The 24,029-nt window shown below is 37.8% G+C and overlaps 1 protein-coding gene across 1 annotated transcript in view; it reads left to right on the top strand.

Annotated features, from left to right (window-relative positions):
* Nucleotides 1-16,977, top strand: part of DIAPH2 (diaphanous related formin 2) — a 981,259-nt gene extending 964,282 nt beyond the window's left edge. The window contains exon 28 of the mRNA XM_055563960.1: nt 11,081-16,977. Coding sequence (XP_055419935.1) covers nt 11,081-11,145 — 65 coding nt within the window. The 3' untranslated portion in view covers nt 11,146-16,977. The remainder of the gene's footprint in view (nt 1-11,080) is intronic.
* The last annotated feature ends 7,052 nt before the right edge of the window (nt 16,978-24,029 follow it).

Raw genomic sequence — 24,029 nt, forward strand, 5'->3', positions numbered from 1 at the left:
GGAATCTGTTTGGTGCATTCCCTTTCATTATTTTCCTCCGTGTCCTAGAAAATAGTTGTTAAATATATGTAGAGTTCTGATTCTCCTTTTATATCTCCATTGCTTTACATGCCCCCAAATAGGAAAAATTTGATGATTAAAATAGCAACATAAGGAACTAGAGGTCACTTTCTCTAATCAAAAATTAATTGCAACGTATCTATTTCTTTTTGTTGAAAAACCCACCTATCTGCTAAGGGCTAATTGAGATGACGTTTTCCCTGATCCCCCAACTCCAGCACTCAAGGGATATGGTTTTTCTCTTTGAACCTCCGATGCATGTACTGTTGTTCAGTTGCTCAATTGTGTTGCCTGAAAAATCAGTGCTCACACTTCACTGGATGTAAGGTGTTCACTGAAGCCTAGGGCACTCTGACTCCTTACAGCTAGTAAGCAGTTCTCAGGTACATCCTGGCACTTCTAGTGTTCAGTTCAGTTGCTCAGTCGTGTCCGACTCTTTGCAACCCCATGGACTGCAGCACGCCAGGCCTCCCTGTCCATCACCAACTCCCGGAGTTTACTCAAACTCATGTCCATTGAATCAGTGATGCCATCCAGCCATTTCATCCTCTGTTGTCCCCTTCTCCTCCCGATTTCAATCTTTCCCAGCATCAGGGTCTTTTCCAATGAGTCAGTTCTTCGTATCAGGTGGCCAAAGGATTGGAGCTTCAGCCTCAGCATCAGACTCTAAGAGATGCTATAAGAGACATATAGTTAGTTTCATGTTAGAGTTGTTTATACATTTATCCTTTCCTTCCTAAAAACTTATAAAGGTGCCTTTTATGGTACTCTGCAGATATTTTATTCAGTAAAAATTTATGGGTAGATGAAAGGAAGGAAGAGAGGGAGGGAGGGTTTTCTTTTCTTTGCCTATATTATTAGCAAATAATATTCTCTGTGTATAAGCAGTATAGTAGAAGGTGAATTGCATGAGCAGCTTTTGATTCATTGCTAATGATTAGATGATTAATCAACAGAGTTTTTGAGAAATCTCTGGATGTAATCCACTGTGGTAGACACTTGAGCATATCTGTTACAGTTTGTGTGAATTCTGTTAGTTTGCTCTTCAGTGTAAGTTTCACATATATAATATACTTGGGAGCTTTCCCAACTATTTTCTAATATTATTCAGTTTTATTTTGTCACTCTTCCATATTTTCCAGATAGGCAGGCATTGTCATCAGACTTTCAACCTCATATAAAATTTGTCTTAGGCCCTGACTATATTTCCTAGTGAAGAAGGAAATGCATGGCTAATAAACAAAACCAAGAACATTTTTTAAAATTTTATTCCTTAGCTTTAACATTGAGTCCAGAGATAATTGGTAGCAAGTTCTGTGGCAGTTGAAATATTGAATATACTGACTTTATTTTTTTCTGTGCCATACTTTTCCAAAATCCCTTGAAATACTCAAGATATAAATTAGGTAAATACTAGTCATTTAAAATCCCAAGAGGTTAATTGTACATGTTATGAAAATACCATGTTTATGATAGATAAAAGTAAGCATTGCATATTTTCTACATTTATAGCTTAATATGGATTAAGTTTTTAATGCCTTGAGGTAATATTATTATACTATGTGATTTTACTTTTATCACGTATTTCAATCTTCCTAAAGTTGCTATAATTGAGTTTGTTTGATAATATACCTTTATATTACTATGAGACTTGATAGTTTGCAAAATGTGAGGTTCATAATAGAGACAGAGAGCCGACTTACTACCTGGCAGGGAGGATAAGAAGAAAGTGAAATATAGAAAAGTGATTTAATCTCACTACTGCAGTTTTGTAAAATATAATTTGCTTTTCCCCTAGCACAGCAGAGTTTCATGCTGATAACAAGCTACTGAATTAATAAATCCATTGCAACTATTGAGACTTTTCCTTTAATAACATGACGAATGCTGAGCATTAAGAAAAGGAAAGGCATTCTTTGTACAGATATTACTTCTACCAGATCTACATCCCTAACCTTAGGAAAAATGCCATCATACACTGAGCAATATCAATGTGAAAATAATTTGTGCATCTCAATTAGAATACAGTATTTTCCACATAAAATCACACTGTTTCCTGGAACACATTAGCTTATTTTCCAATTGGAAAGATATTTAAAGGTCTATTTTTTTATCATTACATGTGCTTAACTCCAATTACAGTTAATGGGAGTTGTGTGTCTATAGTCACAGTAGCCTCTGAACTACTTAACATTATTGCTTTCCATTACCATCCTCATTAGAATAACTTTCATCTCTTCTACTAAACTGAACTACCATGGTAATCTGGAGTTCTGTTTTCTTTCCATGGATTTATTTGCATGTAACAAAGGATATAAATTACATAACATGGCCTGTTTCTAGTTTTGAAAACATTACAATGTCACTGAGATTAGAATAGGGTTAGAACTGTTTAGAAGAAAGTGAAGTTGCTCAGTCATGTCTGACTCTTTGTGACCACATGGACTGTAGCCCACCGGGCTCCTCCATCTGTGGGATTTTCCAGGCAAGAATAGTGCAGTGGGTTACCATTTCCTTCTCCAGGGTATCTTCCCAACCCAGGGATTAAACCTCGGTCTTCCGCACTGCAGGCAGGTTCTTTACTGTCTGAGCCACCAGGGAAGCCACTTCAGTAGAAGTAATTGATTGGCTTCTAGACTTGCATTTTGGAAGAGCACCACATGTATACAATTCTGTTGGAATAAAATAATTTGATATACTTTAACACCTATGGTATCTAGTAGACAGTAAATTTGTAAAACATACTATAAAACATGAAAAAAGTTTACAAAATAGAAGTACTATCAACAACAAATCTATACATTTAATTCCAATTATTCAAAATTTTGATGAGGCAAAAGTAATAAAGACAAGTGCCTTATAAACTAAGTAGAATTGGTGATGCTATTTTCCTTAGTGCTGGCCTGTACTGTATTTCCAGGGGAAAAAACATGTAAAATATCATGTATGAAATGAGTTGCCAGTCCAGGTTCGATGCACGATACTGGATGCTTGGGGCTGGTGCACTGGGACGACCCAGAGGGATGGAATGGGGAGGGAGGAGGGAGGAGGGTTCAGGATGGGGAACACGTGTATACCTGTGGTGGATTCATTTTGATATTTGGCAAAACTAATACAGTTATGTAAAGTCTAAAAATAAAATAAAATTAAAAAAAAAAAAAGAAGACAAGGAAAGAGGCTTGTTAAGTTTTTAAGAAAATGAAGAATCTGAGAAGAACTCTTAAAAACATCACTAGGAACTTTAGAGTCACTTGACTCATTGGCACTCAACAGATAGACATCTGCCTAGCCTTAGTAGGATAGGCTAGTTACTACATATTGAGTTTGTTTGTCAAGCTGTATTGTTTTCAAGATGTTTTGTGATTATAGCATGATGTAGAGTTCTAAAATGTGCTCAAAAAATACGTTTGAAAGGAAAATATACATTACAGAGGATTATTTCCACCAGATATTAAAACATATTATGAGACTAAAATAATAAAATCAGAAGTCATTGGCATAAAAATAGTTGGAAAAATACTTAAGTCGATGGAAAAGAAATGTACCCTAGTATAGGTAATTTGGTGGTGGCTCAGATGGGAAAGAATCCACCTGCAGTGGGGGAGATCTGAGTTCAATCCCTGGTTTGGGAAGATCCCCTGGAGGAGGGCATGGCAATCCACTCCAGTATTCTTGCTTGGAGAATCCCCATGGATAGAGGAGCCTGGCAGGCTACAGTCCATGGGGTCACAATGAGTCAGACATGACTGAGCGACTAAGCACAGCAGCACAGCATAGGTAATTTAACATATGATAAAGAGATATATCATGAATCAGTTTAGAAATTCATGATTATTCAACAAATGGTGCTGGAACAACCCACTTCCTCTTTGCAAGGAAAAAAGCAAGCAAGCAATGTGGACGCTTACCTGACATTGTACAACAAAAATTCTAGATCATTTAAATAAATGTTTTTTAAAAAATCAAACCTTAAAGAACAATAAAAGATACAGTTGAATGTTTATCAAATGTCTCTGCCTAGAGAAAGACTTTCTCAGCTTAACAATAAAAGAATGGATCATAATGTAAAAGACTGATTTAACTACATAAAAATAATAAAAATGAAACCATATGTTCTTGAAAGCCAACAACATGAACCAAATAACAGGCAATCAACAAACTAAGGAAAATATTTCAATTGGTTACTATCTATCTTTAAAATGTAGAGTTCAAAATAAAAACAAAGCAAAACTAAGACCCTAATAAATTATTGGGTAAGGGATATGATCAGCATTTAAAGGAAGAAATATAAATGGATAATAGCATTTGAAAATTTCTACTTTGCTAGAATTTGAAGAAGAGCAAAAAGAGGCAATCATATGCTTTTCACATTAGCACATTGTCAAGAGATTAATGCCTAACAATGAGATAAGACAAATTAATTTACTTATTGCCAATTGGATTTAAATTAATACAACTATTCTGGAATACAATTTGGACTTAATTTTGCATACTTAACAATGCTACTTCTATACATGATGTGTATAAAATAAAATATAAACTATAAGGATGTTCATTGCAAGGCTTTTTATAATAGAAAGAAAAAAAATGGAAGCAACCTAAATGTCCAACAGTAGAGAAATGGTTAACCAAACTGTGGCATATTTATATAAAAAGAAGAGTATGTAGCCATTAAAAATTTTATTTTCAGTATCATGTTTCAGAAGTTTAATGACATACAAAATTTCTATTATACAATAAAATGTTAAATGAAAAAAGTAGAACACCAAATTGCATATATAGTTTAAGCTCAACATGTTTTTTTAAAAGACACTATTCTGGTAAGTGAAGAGAACGAATCTGGTCAATGAGTGGAGAAACTGGCTGTCCACCAGGAGATTAGGCCCAAACCTAATTCAGGTGCCACCTTCCTTCCAGTTGTTTGTAGTGAGTGAGAAACTGTATCAAGTCAGGATCCTCAAAAACATAGCGGGAGAAAAAAGCAACAGTTTTGAAATCATGGTACAGAGGGGAAAAAAAGATGTAAATTCGTATGAGATGATTTCAGTATAACAGTCTAAAATAACCTTTCATCAGTATTTGGCATGTGAATAGCTACTTCAATAGACATTTCCTAAGGTGACCTAACCCTGGAGAAGGGAGTGCAACCCACTCCAGTATTATTGCCTGGAGAATTCCATGGATAGAGAAGCCTGGTGGGGCTACAGTCCATGGGGTCATAAAGAGTCAGACACGACTGAGAGAATAACACACACACAAGGCAACCTAAAGTTTTCTTGGTTTTCTTAACCTGAGCTGCAAAAAACCCATCCTCTGTTTGCCTTTTTTTTTTTTTTTTTTTTTTGCTGGAAACAATGCCTATCCATTGATGATAAATCTGCCTCACCATCATTTTTGAAGAGTTTTGGAGAAAAGAAAGCTGACAATAAAGTGCAGAGGCTTTCTTTTACTTTGTTTTCTAGGCAGCTAATTAGCATTAAAATGGGATGTTTTGCTGTACAATGTGACAATGTGCAGTGTATGCCAGGCACACTTATTTTATGTTACCCTATTGGGAGGGTATAGTTGCATTGTGTTTGAGTAAGTCACGTCAATACATCTAACATGTCTATGAAGCACCAGTTCTTCCATAGACAACAGGTGGATACCTAACCTGGGGGGGAATGAATAATGGACAAGTCTTTATCACAGGTTTTTAATCTCAAGTGGACCTGCTCATGCAATATACAACACACAGCCCTCTACCTTTGGCATACACTCACTTTGGTAGAGGAGTGATTAAACGTTTCTCGGTTACATACTACAAGCTTGAGTCCTTTGGTCTGTCTCACACCACATTTTTTTTTTTTTAAAGATTTATGATAAGGTTATTCCTCAGTTATTTCACCTGACAAAGTTTTCAGTAGGAAGGAAATTAGCAGTGTAGATGTGGATATGGATCTGAAATTTTGTGACATTCAGGTATTTCATGAATGATGTGCTTTGTACATAGTTGTTTAATAAATGATTGCATGAATGAATTTTAGAGCAATACAATAACAGGTTTAATCTATTCACTCAGGACTCCATTGGGAAGGTTTTGAGATGAATGCCAAATCAATTTATGCTTAGAAAAAGCATAAAGCTTCTTACTCTTACAACAGTGGGGAGAGCCTTGACAGTGGTTTGAGCTGGTTAACCTGATATTCACAGTGTACAGAAGCATGTTTTAGCTGGGCCATGTATTTACATTTTCTTTTCTGTGACAGATTGGCATATTGTTTTGGCTTTGGTCACCTCTCCTCCATGGACTGCACATTTTCGTATAACTATGTCCCTCTCCTCAGTTTCACACTATGACTATGTTACTCTCTGTAGAAATAGAATCTTTTCACTTTCACATGGGGCATCAAGCCTTTGGTGACCAAAAAGGATCTGATAGGGTATGCATGCCCAACTCAGGTGGATTTAGAGGGTACATCTTGGGACTGACATCTCAGGTTCTATATAGCATTAATCTTTGTGTTTATAAACAATAGAATCCCTTAATGAATTCTTAGACCATGAGGATACATTAGATTCTCTAGGCTTGCTTATTCATATGTTACCTCGTACATTCAGAAAATGGAAACAGAGGAAGATTATGACAAATCATGTTCCCTCAGCCTCTGATATAATGTTTTCCTGTATCTCATTGCACAGTATGCCCAACAAGTAAACACACATAGATTGATGCTTCCCCCCATCTTCCTTTCTTTGATTTCCAAAAATACAACAAGGCAAATTGGAAAGGGAAACCACTACTGATTAACAAAGCCCTCCCCATCACCTCAGGTAAATACGTATTTTCTAAACTATTGATTGAAGGAGCGACTCCTATTTTTTTTTTTCCATCTAAACAGTTCTAGTATTAGTAGTGTTGGGAGAATAAGATTGGGTAGAAAAGTGAATTTGGTTCAGTCTGGGTCTCCTGGAGTTCTCTAATCATATCACACGGGCACCTGCCTCCTGCACCTATGTTTCTAAATAGGAAATTCAGTCACTCTCACAATCACCCAAATAACTCCATCACCTCTGACAGCAATAATAACTAGCATTTGCTCTTTTCTCATAAATTTGATGCCAAGTATGTGTCTTGACCTCATAAGGATCAGAACACTATTACTCATTAGTATTTAGTTGTATTTTTAAAAATTCAATGATTCTTGGAACTTCCTTGGTGGTCCAATGGCCAAGACTCCATGCTCCCAATGCAGGAGACCCAGGTTCAATCCCTGGTCAGGGAAATAGGTCTCTGAAGATCCCATGCAGCCAAATAAATAAATAATTTTTTAAATAAATAAAAATTTGATGATTCTCAATCTTTGTCTCAAAGAAAACATGAATCTAGGTATGAAAATTTGCTATCATTAGATTGTAAGCTATTAGAATGTGAAAAGAGATGAATATTTATATTGATATATATTCATATTATATATATATATATATAACATTATCCTCTAAATTGCACTTCTGTGCTGATCCATACAAGTCTAGAGTATAAACATATATTTTGTACCTAAAATAGTTTTAACATAAACACAGAGAATTGTAAATAAATCACAGAAACCCAGATCAGTCATTGCTGCCATTATTTCTAGAGTCATTTTTTCATAAACAATGTTGGAGGTTGACATTTCAAAAATACAAGTAATGACCTTTACAGAATTGCTTCTACTTATAATTATCTCATAAACATAGGGACCCATTAAGTACCAAAAATATTTAAAGAGAGACAGAGACAGAGAAGGAAGGGAGAGAGAGAGATAAAGAGAAAGGAAGGGAAGAACTGTAGAATAATTCTCTTGTGTGTATGCCAAGAGCTGGATTTGGGCTGTGAACCAGTGTTTATCCTGCCTTCCAAAAGCTTTAATGTCCTTTTCTCAGTTCATTTTGACTTGAAAGTTTATTTTCTCACATCAGATGCTACCAATAAAGCTGCAGTTTGATGTGAATCCTGACATCATTTACTTCTGCAAGGCTAGGTTTTTGTATGTGGTGCTTTTCTTGAATCCAGTGGGCAGTGAACGGTGGTATGGGGTACCAATAGCATTCCTGGAGTGAACGTGAATGCCAGTTGACCTTCGTGTGTGGGATTACCAAGGCACAAGCCTTTTTTCCAGCTGGGGCAATCCTCTGTGAATGCCACCATCATTCTCATATCTGATAGCTGTAACACTGAGCACTTAAATGCTAGCAATGCAATGGTAACCATCATATTACAATCTCATTTGTAAATGTCTTCTAAAAAGCCCCAAACCAACCTGTATGTGAATCAGTGACATCTAAGTAATAAGCCCTTTATCTCAGAATGTTATCTTTACAATTTTAGTGGATTGTGATTGGTATCACAAATTAAATAATGGAATTTTTAATGGTATCTTTAAAAGGATACCCAAATAATCCATCACTCAGATATATCTCTGAATAGAAAAAACATCTCTTTCTTTCTCACCTCTCAGTGATAATAATGCATTATAAGGCATTTTAAGCGTATGGCTGTTTGGCTCAGTACACTCATACCATGGTATTAATGAGGCCAAGGTCATGGCGGCCAGTTAGCTTTACTCTATGTACTGACCACAGACTACCCGGAATCACTCCAGAAACACTGATGATGTGTTTCTGATCAAGAAACACAGATGAAAAAAGTTCCATGGCAAGATCTCAACATTTCTCACAGTCCATCCTCCCCATAGGAGAGGCAGGATATATTCCAGGGTGTCATCGTCTTCTCTCTCAAATTGCCAACATCCGTTGGATCATCAAAAAAACAACAGAGTTCCAGAAAAAACATCTACTTCTGTTTTATTGACTATGCCAAAGCCTATGTGTGGATCACAACAAACTGTGGAAAATTCTTCAAGAGATGGGAATACCAGACCACCTGACCTGCCTCTTGAGAAATCTGTAGGCAGATCAGGAAGCAACAGTTAGAACTAGACATGGAACAACAGACTGGTTCCAAATCTGGAAAGGAGTGCATCAAGGCTATATATTGTCACCCTGCTTATTAAACTCATATGCAGAGTGCATCATGAGAAATACTGGGCTGGAAGAAGCACAAGCTGGAATCAAGATTGCTGGGAGAAATATCAATAACGTCAGATATGCAGATGACACCACCCTTACAGCAGAAAGCAAAGAACTACAGAACCTCTTGATGAAAGTGAAAGAGGAAAGTGAAAAAGTTGGCTTAAAACTCAACATTCAGAAAACTAAGATCATGGCATCTGGTTCCATCACTTCATCACAAATAGATGGGGAAACAGTGAGAGACTTTATTTTTTGGGGCTCCAAAATCACTGCAGATGGTAACTACAGCCATGAAATTAAAAGACGCTTGCTCCCTGCAAGAGAAGCTATGACCAACCTAGACAGCATATTAAAAAGCAGAGACATCACTTTGCCAACAGAGGTCCATCTAGTCAAAGCTATGGTTTTTCCAGTGGTCATGTATGGATGTGAGAGTTGGATTATAAAGAAAGCTGAGCGCCGAAGAATTGATGCTTTTGAACTGTGGTGTTGGAGAAGACTCTTGAGAGTCCCTTGGACTGCAAGGAGATCCAACCAGTCCATCCTAAAGGAAATCAGTCCTGAATATTCATTGGAAGGACTGATGCTGAAGCTGAAACTCCAATACTTTGGTCACCTGATGTGAAGAACTGACTCATTGGAAAGGACCCTGATGGTGGGAAAGATTGAAGGTGGGAGGAGAAGGGGATAACAGAGGATGAGTTAGTTGGATGGCATCAATGACTCAATGGACATGAGTTTGAGTATACTCCTGGAGTTAGGGTGATGGACAGGGAGGCCTGGAGTGCTGCAGTCCATGGGGTTACAAAGAGTCAGACAAGACTGAAAGACTGAACTGAGACTGAGATCATCATCTTAGGGAGGAAATGAGTAGGAGCTTGGGAGGCCCCAACATCTACCTCTGAATAAAGCAGCCTTGACATTTAGGCATTAACTTTGCATTATAATCCCCCATCATACCATTGATTTGCTGTGTAACCTTCATCACTAAAGCAGAGATAATAGGATAGAATGAAATGGGTTTACCTCCCGGGGATGTTGTATGAATTAGCAAATTAACGAGTGTAAAGTGTTAGCATTTATGTAAGTGCTGGTGGTTGTGATTATTTCTAGGAACCTAGTCTCATTCTAAATAGAGAATCTAAGTATATTATGCTTCTGTCAGAAGGGGATTTTCACCCACATCAATTGCATTTAAGCTGAGCATAAAACAGAGGTGATAATAACATAGTAGTGATCACCACAATGCAGAGCTATAAACCTTTTTCCTATTAAAGCTAAAACTATTTTCAGCAACTTTCAATGCTTTTAAACTTTGCTTTCCAAGCTTTGTGCCAACAGTTCTCTCTACAGTGATTATTTTTCCTGTGATGGGTGAGGGGAATGGGACCTATTCATTATTCATTCCCATAATGACTATATAATGTATTGAATTTGTTTACATCACACAATCAAGCAAAGACTTGGTAGCTGATTTGATTGCCACATATTGCAATCATTGTAAAAAAAAAACAAAAAACAAAAAAAAAAACCTCTTTTTCAGCTCTGCCCACACTGGTATCCTCTAGAGGTAGCCAACATACAGGTTGAAAACTCTTGGGGAATTGAAGTGCTTTCCAACAAAAGGCACTGTACATAGATCCTTTCAATTTAACATCTTTACCAAGGAATTTTGTTGTCACCTGCTATTTCCAAAGGGACTGTGCTTGAGAGAATTCCTCCATTGCTTTTATCACTCTGACTTCACTTACCAAGAAAAGTCATTTAATGCTATTTCAGACTCTTGAAGTCAGCCTGGGAGCTACAGCATGAACTCCTCAGATCTGGGCTTCATGTTACTTATTTACATATTCATTTGAATTAATTTTTTAGGACTGTTTGAAAACCTCTCTCAACCTGACATCATTCAATAGCTGAGATCTAAAGCTCACCATGTTTTTGGTTCTCTTTTCTCTTTGTCTTACAGACAACAGACGAGTACCTTTGGAAAGGTCACGGTCTCGCCACAATGGAGGTATCTCATCTAAGTGATTCCTGATGCCAAAGAATAAGAAAATATTTAAGTAAACAAAATCATACAGTTTGAGAAGAACAAAACCTACTCTCAAGGGATGGAGAGGAAATAAGTACATTTCTGCAAAGATCAAGCTAAGCTGGATGAAATAATGTGCATATATAAAGCTATTGCAAGACTCCTCCCACAGTTATACTAACACAAACACAATTGCCAGGATTTTAAAACATGCATTTCATTTTAGTGTGAAGATGTGTATTATTTGTTATTGTGTGTGACCTGACGGTGATGATGAAAAATGTAAGAAATTGAAGAGTTCTAAAGGCATTCAAAACCATTCAGTCTGTCAAAAATGTATAATGTTACTCAAATTTTGTCACACACCACCCCCCCAAAAAAAAAGGAAGAAAAGAGAAAAGAAAGAATTCATCAATGTCTACTGATTGCTGTTAAATAGAAAAGTAAAAGACCAGTGAAAAGTGTGTGTGTTAATGGTTTGGAAAGGCACTGATATTGCACACTCTGTAAAAGAAGCCATCTTGGAATCTCAGAAAATGTACTACTTCATCCCCTTCAAGTTATTTAGAATCTAATCTCAAGTGAAAGTTGGATTCATCTGCTTTGGCTGAAATTAAACTTCACATTAATCTAGAGTTTCAGCATGATATTGCAGGCACTTATCATTGCTAAAAATAAACCAAAGTTTAACAGAAGTGGTTAGAGAAAGTAATTTAAACTTTATTTAAAGAGGTATTTTATAAATATACACATATATCTACTTTATACAAATACTTTGTATGGCTATTTTTGAGAAAAACCTCACATTTTAATGTTTATGCTAGAGTTGAACCTGCAAATTCTGTTACCTTTATTTAGATTTTTAAAGGTAAATATTGATCCCTGTTCTCCATGGTTTCTTTCTTCTCTCTATTGCTTCTTATTCCCACGACCCCCTTGAAGGCAGGGAATAGAGTTCTAAGAGACCTGAGAGGAAAAAGATTTCTCTCTGCAGGAGGCAGCATAAAACTCTCTGATACGTCAATTGTCTTATCTGCCTCTTTCCTCCCCCTTTCCCATTCTGCCATGGTGATCTGAAGAAGAAAAATGATATACTTTATATATGTGTAGATATTTATAATCCTGCTACAATAATTCCACATCCCAGTGACTAACTGAACTTCTCAATCATCATCATACTTAACTTACCTTATTATATTAACAAATCATTTAAATGCTGCCAAAACAACTCTAGGAGGAAAAACCAGGCTCTACATTTTTCTTAAATAGATGAGAGAGGAAAAGTCATACTTAACTTGTCTATTACTTTTTAAAATGCATTGAAAGAATGTAGTATAACTTCTCTGGAGTATAATTTTAAGACTAATCCATGCAGATGATTATGATTATTGTAAAAGTTTTCTTATAGGTATATTTCTTATATAGAAAGTCCTATTTCTACTTCCTCTAAAGCACATTATAGATATTCAGAAAGAACAAATGACTGGCTTGGCAAATCACTACCTGAGATAATGAAAACAAGTGACCAATAGCTCACAGTTTCTTTTATACAGATGTATAGTCATTCAAACTGCTGCCTTTTCCTCCAGTTCATTCTTACTTAGGTCTTATCCTTTGCAAAGCTCTGAAGATGCTACAATAGAGAAATCAAAAACAATAACAGAATCTGAGATTTTACAATTTTATCCTGTCTTAAGACACACACATATGCACACACACAAAGAAGTTTAAGGGATATATCAATTTCACATGCTGTTTTGTAACAATAACAACAACAAACACTTAGGTTCTACTAATTTATGTAAATACTTAACATATTTTTAACTTCACAAAGTCTTTTCTGAAATCTTCATTGTATGGCTTCTTTGAGTCTTTTGATAGTTTTTCAGACTGTAGGAAAATGATATTTTGAAATATTCACCCTGACTAATATTTGGGGACATTTCCCATGCTATATTATCAAGCTAGTCAAGGTAGAAATACTGTTGCATATCACCTTTTCCAGATGTGAACTTGCCTTATTTTTTAGTTTGTGGGGAAAAAAAAGTACAGTTATTGATAAATTATATATTTGTATTTAGAGTAATCCTACACACTTTTCACAAACATTGAGACCTTTCAAGGTCTTTCATGAAGTTCTGATAACTCAATTAAAGGGTTTGCTTCCCAGATTTATAATGATCCTGCCCTAGCCATTTGTAGTTTGTTTTGGGTTGAAAATTATCAATCACCAGAAAAAAATACATAATGACATTTTTAGTACAGAGTGTATAGAGCCAAATTATACTAAATCTTTTATTGGGTTTATTACTGCCATAATTGAGAAGCGCCTTCCCTGGTGGCTAAGATGATAAAGAATCTGCCTGCAGTGCAAGAGACATGGGTTCCATCTCTGGGTCAGAAAGATCTCCTGGAGAAGGGAATGGCTGTGCATCCCAGTAATCTTGCCTGGAGAATTCCATGGACAGAGGAGTCTGGTGGGCTACAGTCCATGGGGTTGAGAGCAAAACCACTCTTTGAGCTTCCCAGGTGGCTCTGATGGTAAAGAATGCGCCTGCAGTACAGGAGACCTGGGTTCAATTTCTCCTGCTCCCCTGGAGAAGGCAATGGCTTCCCACTCCAGTGTTCTTGCCTGGAAAATCCCATGGACATAGGAGCCTGGTGGGCTACAGTCCATGGGGGTCGCAAAGAGTCAGACATGACTGAGCGACTAAGCACATACACACACAATTTATGCAGATTTTCTTCAGAGTGTTTTTTAATAGTGCAAAACCCTTTAAAATGTTTACTAGTTGTATTAGTTTCCTTTGGCTGCTATAATAAATTACCACAAACTAGGTGACCTAACATATCAAAAATTTATTCTCTCATGGTTGTTGTGGCCAGATGTCCAAAATCAAGGGCCATGCTCCCTCCAGAGGCTCTAGAGGAAAATTTTCCCTTGTCTCTTCCAACTTTGGGTGGCTATTGGCATTCCTTGGGTTATGGCCACATCTCTCTGTCTGCTCTGTCTTCACATTACCTTCTGGTCTGTGTACTTAATCTCCCTATGGCTCTCTTATAAGGACACTTTTGTTGTAATTTCAAGCCCACTGAGATAATCCAGGATAATTTCATATGAAGAGCCTAAATTTAATTCCAAATAAGGTAACCTTCAAAGGTTCTGGGGATTAAAATATGGACATATCTTTTTGGAGATGACCTTTAGCCCACTACAGTCTGCCTTCTGGACCCCCAAATTTATGTCTGTCCCCTGTGCAAAATATATTCACCCTACCCTAATATTCCCCAAAGTCTCAAACCTAAAGTTTAAACTCTCATCCAAACATCATCATTTCAAAAGTCCCAAATCTCATCTAGATCATCTAAATCAGCAACAGGTCAAAACCCTAGGGCAAAATTCCTTTGCATTTGTGAATCAGTGAAACATGACCTCAACAAGGCTCCTGCTTCCAAAATGCAGCAATAGGATAGGCATATGATAATAGTTATAGACATTCCTATTCCAAAAGGAAAAAAAGGAACAAACATAGAAATGAGTTCGTTGTCCTGATGAGTTTCAGAATTTGGCCCGGCAGACTCCCTTTCCCTGGTGACTCAGATGGTAAATGCAGGACACCTGGGTTGGAAAACTTGCTCCCTAGTTGGGAAGATCTTCTGGAGGAGGGCATGGCAACCCACTCCAGTATTCTTGCCTGGAGAATCCCATGGACAGAGGAGCCTGCAGGGCTACAGTTCATGGGGTCGCCAAGAGTGAGACACGACTGAGCAACTAAGCACAGCACAGGACACAGGTCTGAGCACCATGTCTTGTGACCTCAGCCAAGTGCCTGAGCTTCAGTTCTGTTCTCAGAATCCCTTTAGGTTTCAAGGCTTGACAATAATCCTCCTTGTCTCAGGGTTGCACCCTTTAGGTCTGCAGCTCTGCCCTAGAGTTGATCTTTTCTATCAAAGGGTAATATCTGTTACAGCTTAATCAGCCTGTTTCTTGCCTGTAAAGTTTTGGTCGTCTGACAGCCTTCTCTCATTTTGTCCTGTCTCTGTCCCTTTCAGGCCAAGATGGAACTGTTTCTACTGGTATAACTTTTTAAAAAAACTTTGTGGGCTCCTTATGAATATCATATTGATTTAATAGAGAGGCAAGAGAGTCCTCACAGATCTTTGCCAGATAATGCCGCCTCTATTCCTGGCTTTTATCCAGATGAATGAGTGGATCAGTGAGTCAATGCCTAATCTCTACAGCACTAGCCAAAGGTTGCCTAGTCTTGGCTTTATCCCCAGAGCCCACTATCCTAACAGTGAATCTCTTCATTTTAGCATCTTTTGCAATCTGAATAGGTAGAGAATTTCCTGAATTATCAAGTGCTGGTTCCTTTCTGCTCACCAGTTCTTTCTTCGATTTATCCCTTTCTCTTATATTTTACTATAAGCTCAAGAAAAATCTAGACCATACCTCCCATGCTTTGCTCTCACGTTTCCTCAGCTAAATACCCAAATTTGTCACTTACAGATCTACTTTCCACAAGACGGTTGGAGACAATCTGGATAAGCTTTTTTGCCAGTATATAATAAAGATCACCTTTCCTCTAGTTTTCAATAAAATGTTCTTCAGTTCCTTCTGAGCCCTCATGAGAAGCACCTTTAACATTCATATTCTTCCCAACAGTCTGTTTAAAGCAACCTATGCTTTTTCTATCATATACATCAATATTCTTCCCACCTCTACACATGATGTAATTCCAAAGCCACTTCTACATTTTTAAGTATTTGTTATAGCAGTCCCTGACTTCCTGGTACCCAAATCTGTATTTTGTTGCTGTGGTTGCTGCAACAGAGTATTCCAAATGTGATCACTTAAAACAAGGCATTTATTCTCTTACTGTTTGGGAGGCCAGAAGTCCTAAATTGAGGTCTTGGCAAGGGCTGTACTCCCTCTGGAGCTTCTAGGAGAAACCTTCCTTGCTTCTCTCAGTTTGTGACTGTCATCTGACTTGTGACAAGCACATTCCTTGACTTGTGACCAAGCCTCTCTCTTCTCTATCTTCATATCACCTTTCCCTCTGTATATCTAATCTACCTCTACCACTTTCTTATAAAGATACTTGTGAAGGCATTTAAGGCCCATCAGCTTATACATAATCTCCTCATCTCAAGATCCTTCACTTAATTACATCTGTGAAGACCCTTTTCCCAAATAAGTTAACATCAAAGGTTTTAAGAATTGGGACGTGGACGTATCTTTGGGGAGTCACCATTCAGCTCACAACACTAGTTATTGCACATAAATGTACTTTTCACTTTTTAAAATGCATCCTTGGTGCTCAAGTCAAATTCAGTGTTGTCTCTAAAAGCCATTGTATGCACAGGCTACTGCATGCTTTGATGTTAAATGGCTGAACAGTCTATTCTAAAATTCAGTTGATACTTTTCTTACTACAGCAAACGAGCTTGAAAAAATAATTAGTTCCAACTATGAGCTCTGGTGTATCTTTTCTGCCCCTTTTATGGAGTCTTTGACCAAATATTTTCTATGATTAATAATGTAGGTATAAAGCTACCTCTGATACAGAAGTGTTCTTTATAAGTTTATTTTAGATATTGTGAATCCCTTAACTGAAAGGAGAGGTGACAGCAAAGCCTATTTGAATGGATACTGAGGGAGACTGTGCCCATACCAAGACACTCAGTAGAAGTATTTCAGTAGCAGAACTATGGATTCATGTTCTCATTTTGCCTCACAATAAATGCCTGTCTCTTTGCAGGACCAAGAATGACTTGCAATCTATCTGTAATGCATACTTACTTATTCAATAAAGCTAAGATTACACAAATGTTTTACTGCCTATGATAATTAATATCAAGGATGGGTGAAAAGGTACCAACTGAAGTATAAAGGCAGGATGTAAGAATACTCCAGAAGGAGAAGCTTCAACTTAACAAAAGTACCAAAGTATTTCTATACGGACCTGGTCAGGTAGAAATCATGGGATATATTCAAAGACATACATACCTATGGGAATCATAAGATTTTCTCTAAGTATTCTTGAGCACTTCTTGTCAGAGTAGTGGAGAGATGTTTGCACACCTTAAAAGTGCAGAAAAGTCAGAAGGGTGATTTACATCCTCCAGAGAAACTGTTTCTACAGAGGAGGGTTTTTAACCTTTATTATACAATGAAAGTAAATGGGCTTCAAATGCTCAGAGGGGTAAAAATCTGGAATTAGAAATAAAGGATTGTAGATAATTATTCTCTGGAGGGCTTTCAAAAGAATCTCTCATCATAGGTGGGCTGACTTGAAGATGAATGGTTGGACAAGGTAATAACCAGGTCTATAAATGATATGGTCCAAAGTACCTGGCAAGACCATTGTTTCCCTTGGAATGGTTTCCTCCAGGACTCAAATATATTAGTTTTTTCTCCCACATTGACCCAAGTAGGCAAACTCCTTTGTAGGGAGTCTGAAAACCTGAGTATCCACAACTAGGGGAATTTGAGCTCAAAGGAAAATGAAAATCTGGAAATTGATATATATGCAATGCATGTAACACGGTATATAATTTTGATTTATAGTAAAAAGAAAGCAATAGCCAAAGAGCCCATTTACAGACTGAATTTATTTAGATGTCTAGAGTCCCAATAGCCACAAATAAAATATTATTATAGTTAGTATCCATTTCAGGAAAAAACAACTTACAAATTCATGAAATGTACAAATTATGACTTTGTTCCTAGTTCTTGGAGATTACCCAGAATTCAGATTTTAGCCATGATGACCTTATATCTTGGCTAATAGTTCAGCCAGTATTCTTACCTATATTTTGGCTTAGGTGCAAACAATATTTTTACCTTTTGATGTGTATGAGTAAAGCACAAGAGCTCTTATCATATTATTAGAAATATTAATAATAAATCTTCAACTTCTCTACTTCGCTAAAGGCTCCAGTGTGGCTATTCTAATCATCGAGTGCCCATTCAATGGACACTGCTTTTCAGGACACAATTATGAGTTAAACCCACAGCTCTGCCTTCAGGGATCTCACAGTCTAATGGGAGATGGGACATTACAAAAACAACTGGAATTCAAGATGGAAAAAAAGCGATCAGTGTCATAAGAGTGGTACAGATAAGGCCTAGGGAAATTCAGAAAAAAACAGTGTTATAGAGAGATGAGATGAGGTGGGTATTGAGGTGGAAACCAGGTATCAGCATAGACTTTTGGGCACTGGTGGCATTTGAAATGAAATTTAAAAGGTAAGTAGATTTGGACATGTCAACTTTGTATTCATTCAGTCAAAATTTAATGAGCACCTCCTGTGTGCAAACCACAGTGCTAGGCTCTGAGACCATAACAGTGAACTGGACAGATACAGGCCCTATCTATTCTCATGTGTATGAGCAAAGCACAAGAGCTCTTATCATATTATTAGAAATATTAAAAATAAACCTTCAACTTCTCTACTTTGCTAAAGGAACTTAATTTTTTTTTTTTTTTTGTGAGGAAGGAGAGAAGGCTTGAGCAGAAGTACAAGCTTTGATGTGCAAATGTAAAGAATGTGAAACAATTCAGGTTGGATAGAGCGTAAGGTCCATGAAAGGCAGCAGCGGTTGTGTGATTTGTGCTTGATTTTATAAATGTCAGGAAATACTGAGAGATTGGGACGATCCCCTGGAGAAGGGAATGGTAACCCACTCCAGTATTCTTGCTTGGAGAATTCCATGAACAGAGAAGCCTGGCAGGCTACAGTCCATGGGGTCGCTGAGAATCAGACACAACTGAGCAACTAACACTTCACTTCTTTGAGGAAAGAAATAACATGGAGCACTTCAGGAAGATGGTACTGGAAGCTGTGTGTAAGACAGCAGGAAGAGGTCACATAAGCCCACCTTTGTTGAAGGCAATTGGAAAAACACTTTTTGCAATAATACTTTTGATAATTAATGAGGGCCTGCACTAGGATAGCATCAGTGGGACAGACCCAAGTAGCATCTCAATAACTGGCAATCAATTAGATGTTGAGGGTATGAGGAGAAGAAATACCAAATCTGACACCAAGATTTCAGGCCCGAGTGACTGATGGGCTACTTTCAAGAACAACAACAAAAAATGAACACAAGAAGAAAGGCTCATCTTTGCAGTGATACCATGGATATGCACAGCTACAGCTCGGACACTTGATATGACCCCATTATTGGTGGTGTTGAATGGCTCATACAAACCTCACATACAAGTAGCATCAAGTCATGAAGACAGAGGGCAGAAAGGAAAAAAACAATTCCACACAAGGACATATTTAGTGACCTTATAGTGATTATGGTAATAAGGGCCAGGGTAAGGTCTCTAGGCTATGTTCTTTTCTTTCCTTCTTTTCCCCTTTCTTTTCCCCTTTTCCAACCCCTTCTCTTTTCTTCTCAATAATACTGAAAGTAAAAACACTGAATGACTGTTCAAAGAAAGGAAAAACTGACAAAAATCGAGTGAATATTAAAATATCCTCATTCAGCTTTGGTCTCTTACAGGAAAGAAAGGCATTTGAATGAAGTATAATTTATGGGAAAAGCTTTAATTAGTTCATAGCTAGGACTTCTTAAGTGTCTGGTTAATATTTTAAGTCATACATTTAAGAATTTCTTGAACAACGATTACTTGCTTAAAGGACAGCAAATTCTACTGTTTTCTCAGAAATCTCTCAGTCTTTTAAACTCTACTCAGGTCTATTCCCTTTATGCAAAATTTACCTATCTACTCCAAGAATCATGACTTCCCTCCTGAGTACATTCAACTGCTAGGTACATGTGACACTGAATGGCTTTATTTTAGCTAATTTTTGTTTTATCCTAGAAGGGGACCTGGTTTTTGAATCTGCTCCATCTCACCTTCACCCCACAAACATCTTGTGTTACTGTCCCTTTGTTTTCCTCCAGGAACCTGAATATCACAATGGGAATTACATCGAAAATAACTAAATACTATGAATTTCTTCTTTAAACACTTTTTGGAAATCTATGACCTATAATAGCTGAGTGACATATCTATGACACATAATTATATATATATATAATATGTGTATAATGACATGTAACCTATGACATATAATAGCTGAGTGACATATCTATGACACATAATTATATATATATATATAATATGTATATAATGACATATAACCTATGACCTATAATAGCTGAGTGACATATCTATGACACATAATTATATATATATATAATATGTATATAATGACATATAACCTATGACATATAATAGCTGTCACCTAGCCCTGCTGACTAAAATCAAGTAATGAGCTATTTACCCAGCTATGGTGGTGCTGGGGGGCGGGAGCAGGGGAGAAAACAGATGAAAGGGGTCAGGAATAAGGCCCCCTTAGCAGAACTCAGTATAATGATAAAAATCAAAGCATCTGTTAGATATCAATGACCTTTCAACTCCAGAGCATCTGGGATAAAAAGCTGTGACCTTGTATTGTGTGGTGCCTTGTACTTTTGAAAGGACTTTCACTTTTCATATCCATTATCCCACCTCATTTCCTCTTAGTCTATGAGCATCCTGAAGTCTCCTCTATCTGATTAAACCACAACAGCAACCTTCCCATGAATCTCTCTCCTTCAAGGCTACCATGATCACCTCATTGCCAAATCCTATGAATTTCCCTTTATCCTCATCCTGCTTACTTTTCCTCAGTTTGGCACAAGGTCCACGTAGGCTTATCTTCTCCCACCAAGAAAATCCTTCACTCCTATTTATTAGTGGTTATCTTCACATGAATGCTAAATATAGGCAGTAGCCCCAGTGTTCATTTGTATTCTCCCACAATCAGGGTTGTGGTAGCCATATCCACGGCTTTGACAATTTCCCATGAGCAGATGACTGAGATCTCGTCAGAACCCCAGAATCACCTTCCCTCTTTAAAAGACAGCTCACACACTAAACTCATATGTGGTATGTGCATGCTCAGTCATGTCCAACTCTTTGCAAACCCATGGACTGTAGCCCACCAGGCTCCTATATCCATTAGAATCTCCAGAAGAATGTCCATTCTTCTCCAGGAAGAATACTGGAGTGGGTTGCCATTTCCTCCTCCAGGGGATCTTTGAACCTGTGTCTCCTGTATTGACAGGTGGATTCTTTATCACTGAGTCACTGGAGAAGCCCCAAAGCTCAGTATATTCCCAACCAAATATGTTCTCCTCCAGAAATGTGATCCTTTTCTCCAGGTTGCCCATCTCATTATGGGTGATACACTTCTCCCAGTCTCTAAGGCTAGAAACACCAGAAACATCTTTGTGTTATTCTCACTCCCATAATATCTAGTCAGGCATAGATGTTGGTCTGTCTGTTTTTGGTCTTACCTCTTCAACTCATCCTTCACATTGCTAGAGCTTGCTTCCTAAAATGCCATTCTTGATCCACTTCAAAAAATTCGATTGTTCCCTTTAATTAACAAAACTATTATAGGTGTCAGAGTTTCCAGGAAAAGACTCAAATGTAATTTTCAAGCCCTTTCACCATCCCTCCATCCATGCTACACTGGATTTATCATTGGAGCTTGCCAATGATAAACAAACCAACATATACACAAATACACATCCCCAAATGTGTATTTTCATTCATGCCATTTTATGTACATGAAGTTTACTCTGACTGGTATGACCTCACTGCCCAACCTCACACTTTTTCTATTAATCCTTCAAGGACCAGTGCTGCCTTTCTGAAGCCTTCTTCCCTTCCTCATTAAAATAAATTGTGTTATCTATGCTCCCACAGCAATTTGCTCATACTCCTATTATGGCCTTTATTTCATTCTTCCTTCTACTAGAGTTAGTTGTCTGTGTCCTTGACTAAAGTGTAAGTTTCTTGATGGCCATGACTGTCTCATTCATCTCTGGGCCTTTACACAAAGCAATTTCTCAATGAATTAATGTATAGTGTCAACTCTCAGGAAATTAAACAAATGAAAAGGAATGTTTGGTACAGGTAATGGAAAATCATAGAAACTACCATAGCTAATTTCCTCATCCAGGTGAGAACTCAGCCTTCATCATTGTCCTGGGAACTGAGAGCCTGCCTAAGGTCAGCATCAAGGACAAGTTCCTCCAAATGTGGATGACTGGAAGTAGATTTCAGAGGAACACTTTCAGGAGCTGATGACTGATTGAAGACAAGGAGGATGGCTTTCCCTCCAAGGTCAAGCTTGTAACAAGTATCTGCAATGTACACTGGGGGATTTGGCTGTACTCCAATTATGCTAATATGTTTTATATATGGGCTTCCAGCAGCCAGGAGCCACCTCCCTAAACAATTTAATAAGTGTAAATATCAAGGCAGAGTTGTAAACATGGAACTTATTTGTAATGTACCAACCTTGTTGTTATCAAATGTCATGGGGTATAAGTCATGGCAATTATGCTGCATGCTTTTTATTACATTTATTTTACTTTTTAAAAGTGCAGTATATCCCCATAAGCTTTCCTTCTCCTGTGCTGCCTAAGGAACCTACCCTGGCTGTGTGTTCTGGAGTCACAGAAGGCAGGACCCTTAGGATCAGAGGATTAATGAGCATCCTGGGAGGAAAGGGTCATTGACTCCACCCACTGAAACTATAGCCTCAACCTCAGCCTTCACTGCATGTATCCATAACTCAAGCTGTGGGACCTTATGAGTTTCTCAACACAAGAGCTTTCATGAGGTGAAATACAGAACTGTTGCTTCCTCCTCCCTCCTACCACCTAAGCATGTATGTATGTCCCTGTCATGAAAAGGCTGGAAGTTTTACACAGTCTTCAAACTCTTGATTGCCAGCTTGGTGGGATACACTCCAGAGCCACCTCTTAAGTCTTCTCCTGGCAGATGAAAGTGAAGGGAAGTAGGTCTTATTTTTTCCTTTGCTTTGGACCAGAAAAGCATCCACTATACCCAGCCCATAATTTCTATTTCCCACTCTCTTTCTCTCCCCCTCTTTTCCACTTCTCACTAAATTGCAACAACCACTAAGAAGGAGAAGGGCACGTGACTTTTTTACTCTCTATGACTAAGCATTCTATGGCAACAGTCCTCTTTTCTTTCAAAGGAGCCCCTCTAGTTTTTCTGTGGGCTTCCACAGGCTTCCCTGGTCTTAGGCAGGAAGCCTGCCAGGCCACAGGTCTATTGGCAAGTGAATCTGTTTTTAAGGGTTTTGAAACATGCCACTGCTTTCAAAGTTTCCTTAAAAGAGAAGGGTAAAAAAAGAGTTGCTGATCTTTGCACCCAGGAGTGTTTTTAGGAGCTTTATCTCCGCTAATCACAGCATCCCCCTACCTTTTCAGTTTATGATCCAACAACCAGGATAACAATAAGCTATTCATTAGTTCGTCACTTATTCCACAAATATCCATTGAGCAACTACTGTGTGACAGGTGCTTTGTAATAGTGAGCAAAAATAGATGGGATTCAGGTCTTCATGAGCTTACAGTCAAATGGAACATGACAATGATAAGCAAATCTATGATGCCTATGACAATTGCATTAAATGCCTAAGGAAAGAATGCGGATACTATAAAAGAAAATAATGATTTATGCTTCAGAGGGGAGCTTAAATTAGACTGTGTGGTCAAGAAAAGTCTTTGAAAAAGTGACATTTAATTGAAGGCTGAAAGGATGACAAGTTAACCAGTTGAAAAGTAAGCATTTGTGCAGAATCAGTGTAATGGAAACAAAGCACAAAGTCAGCTTAGGCTAGTTTGTACTACAGTTACAAACAATCCCTCAAGCTCAATCACCATAGCAAAGGGCCCTGCAGCGGCTACAGGTCATCTGTGGCTCTGTTTCCTTCATGCTGCTAAGTCACTTCAGGCGTGTCCGGCTCTGTGCAACCCCATAGATGGCAGCCCACC

Source organism: Bubalus kerabau, chromosome X (assembly GCF_029407905.1).
Source record: "Bubalus kerabau isolate K-KA32 ecotype Philippines breed swamp buffalo chromosome X, PCC_UOA_SB_1v2, whole genome shotgun sequence".
Lineage (NCBI taxonomy): Eukaryota > Metazoa > Chordata > Mammalia > Artiodactyla > Bovidae > Bubalus > Bubalus kerabau.